Consider the following 6034-nt stretch of genomic DNA (forward strand, 5'->3'; position numbering starts at 1 on the left):
CATTTGAAAAAAAACGAAGAACTCGAAGTTGTTAGTCCTTCTTCCAGAAATTACTTCTTTACTTTCATACCAGAAGTTATCCCACATCAGTTGTGGGAAGGGGTGGTGGTCAGTTTATAAATTTGAGGGAAAGCACTACCTCTTAAGCTAACCCAGTGGTCCAAGACCACTTGAAGTAGAAAAGGCGCTCAAAGACAGCCAAAATGGTACTAGATCTCAGGTTTATCGAAGTCTTTCATGTCTCATTGTGGAAGCCTGAAAGGTGTGTGTGGGGAAGATAGATGGAATGACCCCCCACTTCTGTCATGGGAGGGGTGTGGTGGCCAGTTAATAAGTGAGAAAAAAAAATGTCATCTCTTGAGCTAGCTTTTGGGGTGAGAGAGGCTCGAGCCCCACTGACTTGGGGTGAGAGAGGCGCTAGCCCACTTGGGTGAGAGAGGCGCTAGCCCACTTGGGTGAGAGAGGCCCAACACCATCCAACATTTTTGAAACATGATTTTAGTGAAATAGAAGTATCAGTAAAGCATATTACGATTTCGAAAAATGAAAATAGTATATAGTCAGCACCTGTTTGGACTTTATATCAGTATCCTCAGCCGATGATAATCCACAGATTGAGCAGCTCTCACTTCTATACAAAAATTCAAACATGCCGAGATATATCAAAAATATAAGAAGAACTTGAGAAACCAAAGCAGAGGAAAACTGTGAATTCGTTAAAGCTAAAGACACGAGACACATTAGTCGTGACGATTTTATATAGTATCTGAACAGAACATGATCGATATTATAACCAAGTAGATATATTGGACACCACATGATCGATATAATTGGTGATTTTGATCGACCAAATCACACCAAGTTGACTCGAGGCAAAAGTAATTCGTGAACATTTATTAAAATTGAAGAGTTGCTAAAAAGTTTGAGTTCGAAGTTCATAGTAACCTTTGTAGTTTTTCTTGAAGATCCTTGCAATTGACCAAAGCATTCTCATGATCCTGCTTTTCTTCTTGAAGCTCTTTATTTACAGTATCAAGTTTTGTACGAAGAAGGTCCACTTCCGTTTGTAACACATCCGAACGAGTTTCAAGTGACTTGTAGGATTCTACCATACATTTGAGTTGTGTCTCCGTCAAACTATTCGAATTTTGAGAAGATACTAATTGAGATTTAAGTTCTACCATAAGTTGCTCGGTTTCTTGTAGTTTAGACGTCGTCTTTTCCAGGTTTTCAGTACATTTAGCTAACTCCATCACCATCTTCTCTTTCTCTGATTTCAATTCTTCCAACTCCAAGAAGCATTTGCATGGTATCCTTTTCGAGTCCGAGCCGGGAGCTAAGCTCCCTTCTTGAAGATCCTCGGTATCAGATGAAGAGCGACAAACTTGGGAACAACCACGGGAAGTTATTTCTCTAGATAGGTCATTCTGGACTACTTCATTCTCCAATAAAGTCACCTTATCGATGCAATCAGAACTGTCAATTCCTCCTTCACTTCCTTTATAACCCAGCACCGTGATGCTTAGTTCACCAGATTTAGCCAGTACATGAGAAAGAACAAGAAGAAAGTCCGATATACTTGTTTTCTTGCACAAAACTTCGGTTACAACTTCAGAGAACTCCTCGATTATTTTCTTCAAGGTATGTCCTCTGGGAGACCTTGGAGAATTATCCAGAACTGCCATGGCTTCTTTGCTCAGTGACATAACAAAATCGTGAATCGTAGAAACAGCAGTAGAATATTCTTGCTCTATAAGAAGATTGGTATCATGACCCAATTTACTGTCTCCTATTAAAGAACTCTTTAGATTTTCGTCAGTTTCGTGGAGGCACTGGTCACTAGCTACAGTAGGCAGAACATCTTGAAATTCCTGCACGGCACATTTGATATCGTTTAAGAACTTCCATATATCGGCATCCTTATCTTTGGAATCAAATATTGTGGAAATTCTTGACCGGAGCTCTGATAGTGAGACATCACTAGTTTCTGATTTAGCCTTATCCTCTGAAATCTCATTGGCAGAAGTGGGATTTGATGCTTCCAAAGCAGGTTTACGTTCCAATCGAGGAGTCCCAGCGGGGGAGACATCAATACTTTTTGTTCCCTTAGCAACTAAACTATCTGGAGTAGAGATCGAACCATAGGATTCGGTTGGTGAGCATGCCAATCTCTCCATCTCCAGAAAGTCATCCATAAGTTTGACGTGATTTTCATGGTCAACTTTGCTGGTTCTGACATCTTGTTTCTTCTTATTGAAGTGAGAAAGCTCGGACTCGTTACTTTCATCTATATACATAGATGCCAAGCTTGGTGGCATGCTTTCGTCTTGACCTGAGGAACCCTCGGTAGACATTTCGAAATCTAATTTTCGAGAGGTTTTGTGCTGATTCAGAACTTGTAGCTGTGCTTCAAACTCTCGGAGCTTGGTAGCTGTTTGAGTAAACATATTTCTTGATTCCTGTAACTCGATGTTACGTTGTACTAAGGCTTCTTGTAGCATCTTTGTTTCTTCCTCCATTGCCGATAAACGAGCAGTAAGAAACTCAGTTTCTCTGTGGTATTGCTGAATATTGTCAAGAGAAAGCTCATGCACTGGACCCAGATGAGTATTATTCCTGCCAGGTGACTGTCGAAATCTGGTTTCTCCATGATCCCGTCCTAAATGCTCGACTTCTAACCTCATTTGAGCCAATGCAGCAGGCCCTGGCAACTTCTTCCGAACAAGGCCTCTTAACCTCTGGCACTCCGTCTCGAGCTTTGTTATTTTCTTGGCGCTCTCTAAATGCTGCTTGTTTGCTACTTCTGCCGATCTTAAACTCATTTTATTTTCTTCGTTTCGAATTTCAAGCTCCTTGGTAACTAAATGAACCTCATAGTTGAGTGAACTTATTTCTCTTTCACATGATTCAATATCAATCTTTAAACGTTCAATTTCAGCCTCAGCCTGAGCTTTTTCTTCCGTGATGTCCATTAGCATGGAAGAACGATCTTGCAATGATCTAGAAAGTGCAGCATTCTCAGCTGAAGATCGAACGAGTTCCCGATCTAATTCTGCCATTTTCGCTTCGAGCTCAAGCTTAATTTTTTCCCATTGCTTAGTTTTGGTAAGGACAGTTTCATGAAGTTTGCGTTCATGATCTTCCTTCAGATTCCTTATCTGCTTCACGCATTCTTTGACTGCACCATCTAGTTGTGATGCTCGTTCTTCAGCAGTAAGTTTCAAAAGTGTGACGGACTCAAGTTGATCTTTTAATGCCAAAGCTTCTGCTTCCGCCTTTTCCCAACCTGGAATGCAAAAAGGGGTGAACGCCAAGACGAACCGTCGGAGGTCAATAATAGGTACATCAACATACAACTAAAAACCAACTAGCAATGAGTGGTAAGCCCTAGATCTAGTACACTTAGCATTGGGACCTCCCTATGTCCATGCGGGACTATGGGTAGCTTAAAGCATGTAAGACTATTGGCCCTATCACGTGTAAGCCTATAGTTATGATGCCATAATAAATTTGTGGCCATCCAACTTTACTAATTGGCAATGAGTTGAGAGGCCCTAGATCTTGGGCCTTCCTTGCCCCCAAGTGATCCTGGACCTCGCTCACCTCAAAAGCTAGTTCAAGAGGTGAGGCTCTCCCTCACACATTTAAAGCGACCATCATGCCTTTCGAGAACCAAAATGGGAGTAACTCCAGCACGATGCTTTAGAAATGAGCATCAATGAATAAAATACGAGATGAGTAGATAGACTCAAGTAGCTCTATCCACATAGTATTTTTACCTGAGACAGCTTCTTCGGCAACTTTCGTGTGTTGTTTTACTAGACCTTCCTTTGTGGTAATCTCAGAATTAGCTACCGACAACTTCTCATTCAGTTCATTAACTTGCTCATTCAGTGTTATAACTTGATTCTCTAACTCCATAAGATGCGTATATGAATCCAAAGAAATTTGAACATAATTTGCCTTCTTCTTGTTATCCTGCCCACAAGAATTAAACTCCTTTAAGAAGAAAAATTAATGCAATTAGACAATTGAAATCTAGAAGGGGAGTCGCTCGAATGAAGTATCGACTTAAAACAGAAAATCATATCATAGGTTCAAAAAAGAGACCAGATCTAAAGAGGCAGCAGAAGCCAAATGAGTAGCAGGAGAATCTGGTCCAGGCACTGTTTTTTCAGAGGATTTCTTTTTCCACGGCCAACTACGACGATCCATCTCAACTAAGTAGCCTGAAAATACGAATTACCCATTAAGCATTGAACTCAAAAGATAACAGAAAATCGTCAAGAAGATAGAGAAGAATGTCAAGATCAATGAACATATCAACAGCCAAAATGTAGCTGTGCAAAGCTTCAAATATTATCAACTGATAGATCTTATTCTTCTCTGGTTAGTCCTATATAATTTGCCCAAGAACCAAAACCGGAGATTTTGATACACCAAATTTCACCAGATTCGCCGACATACTCAAAAATGGGACGGGTAATTCGATACACAATATGCAACTGAGTATAGTGTTTCTAGTACCACTGGCCTGCACAACTAAGATACAGGTACTACATACCCTACAAATTTAAATAGGCATTAAATATAATCATTCAAGACTAACCGAAAAATGCTCCCACAAAACTAGCCCTTTATACGAAAACTCGAAACCTAATATAATATCAAAATATTGTCAATTAGCACCCAAACTCAACTACACAATATGAACCAGCACACCAAGTGGGTTATAGACTCAAACCTAGATTTTATGTACATAGTGCAAAAAGACCCATTGAAACAAAAAATGCAAGGTTTAGGTATTTGATGCCCTTACATGAACACAAGAATCTGAAGAAAATCACAAAATGAAATTGGGTTATAAGATTAATAGAAAATTCAAAAAACTAAGTGAGAAGAAACTCAATTTTTTCCCACATTTATATTATCTTTGAACAACTTACTAGAACAACAAATCTTTGATCAAATAGCTCAAAAAAGTTTAAGAGATAGTAGAAATTATGAACTAGAATTAGAAAGAACAGAAATTCTCAAAGTAAAACGCTTACATTTCCACTTTTTTATTTGAGACAAAAAAAATGAAATTTAATGCAATGAGATAAGTGTCATGAAAATACATTGATTAATCAGACAAAAACAAACAGAGTTGAATTCAAAAATGAAAAAGAAATAAGAACAAGAATGGGTACCTGAAATAAATTACTAACACCTCAATTTTTTTCCTGGGAACAGATCTATAACAAGTAATTGCTTAAAAAAATGATGAATTTTGAGTCAAATTGGAGTTGAGAAATTAAGGGGATTTTATTTTATTTATAAGTTGTTTCATATTCTTCTTCTTCTACTTCTTGAGAGTAGAAGAGTAATTTTGGAGAGAGAGAAAGAAGAGTGGGAAGAAGGAGAGGTGTTGGTTGGACTAAAATATATTGGCATTGCAGGTGTCACCTATTAAAGCAAAGGTTACAAACTAATTTTCCAATTTTACAAACTAGTCTTCCAATTTTAAACTGAAACTATGAAGAATTTCAACCAACCTTTTCTAATCTTGTATTTTTGTAGAGACCATAATACCCCTGGTATGCACCAACTTTTTTTTTGATGAAATAGTATGCACCAACTTGAAAGGTTAGTTTATATTGTGGTCTTTTGAGTGGACTCGTGGTGTTTTTCGTCAAAAACAAAATCTTATAGATATAAGCTGAAAATTGGGTGTCAAAAGCGGGAAAAATTTCAAGCTTAATATGTGTCACAATGTGGTATCCGAACAGAATGCAACTCGTTTATGAGTTTATGGAGTTTGATAGTCCTCTACCATTTAAGAGGGACTAAAATATGGATTGTAAGTGGGGTCTCAAATTTGGTAAATGTCAAAGTTTTTGAGTAAGATAGCAGAGCTAAAACCAAAAATAAAACTCTGTACAAATCGGACTTAAGTCTGAGTATCAAAACGAGAATAATATCAATATATGATGGGGCTTAGATCGTCGCTTTCATAAATGTAAATGGTAAACACAAGAAAACACTAAAGATC

General features: G+C 38.2%; 1 protein-coding gene across 5 annotated transcripts in view; it reads right to left on the reverse strand.

The window, feature by feature from the left end:
• Nucleotides 1-5590, reverse strand: part of LOC147545145 (filament-like plant protein 4) — a 28563-nt gene extending 22973 nt beyond the window's left edge. Inside the window, exons 1-7 of one of the 5 annotated variants that reach the window (XM_086673113.1) lie at nt 4947-5035; nt 4745-4833; nt 4610-4656; nt 4111-4229; nt 3780-3978; nt 946-3286; nt 568-631 (exon numbers count right to left, since the gene is read on the reverse strand). In XM_086673113.1, coding sequence (XP_086529239.1) covers nt 568-631; nt 946-3286; nt 3780-3978; nt 4111-4215 — 2709 coding nt within the window. In that variant the 5' untranslated portion in view covers nt 4216-4229; nt 4610-4656; nt 4745-4833; nt 4947-5035. Of the gene's footprint in view, nt 1-136; nt 632-945; nt 3287-3779; nt 3979-4110; nt 4230-4467; nt 4657-4744; nt 5036-5192 lie in introns of those variants that run through there. The other 4 variants (XM_086673114.1, XR_015239701.1, XM_086673111.1 and 1 more) reach the window with 4 other exon arrangements.
• Nucleotides 5591-6034: the final 444 nt, after the last annotated feature.

The sequence above is a fragment of the Eschscholzia californica genome, unplaced genomic scaffold (genome assembly GCF_041429995.1).
Source record: "Eschscholzia californica isolate CP2 unplaced genomic scaffold, dmEscCali1.0.p SCAF_4, whole genome shotgun sequence".
Taxonomy (NCBI): domain Eukaryota; kingdom Viridiplantae; phylum Streptophyta; class Magnoliopsida; order Ranunculales; family Papaveraceae; genus Eschscholzia; species Eschscholzia californica.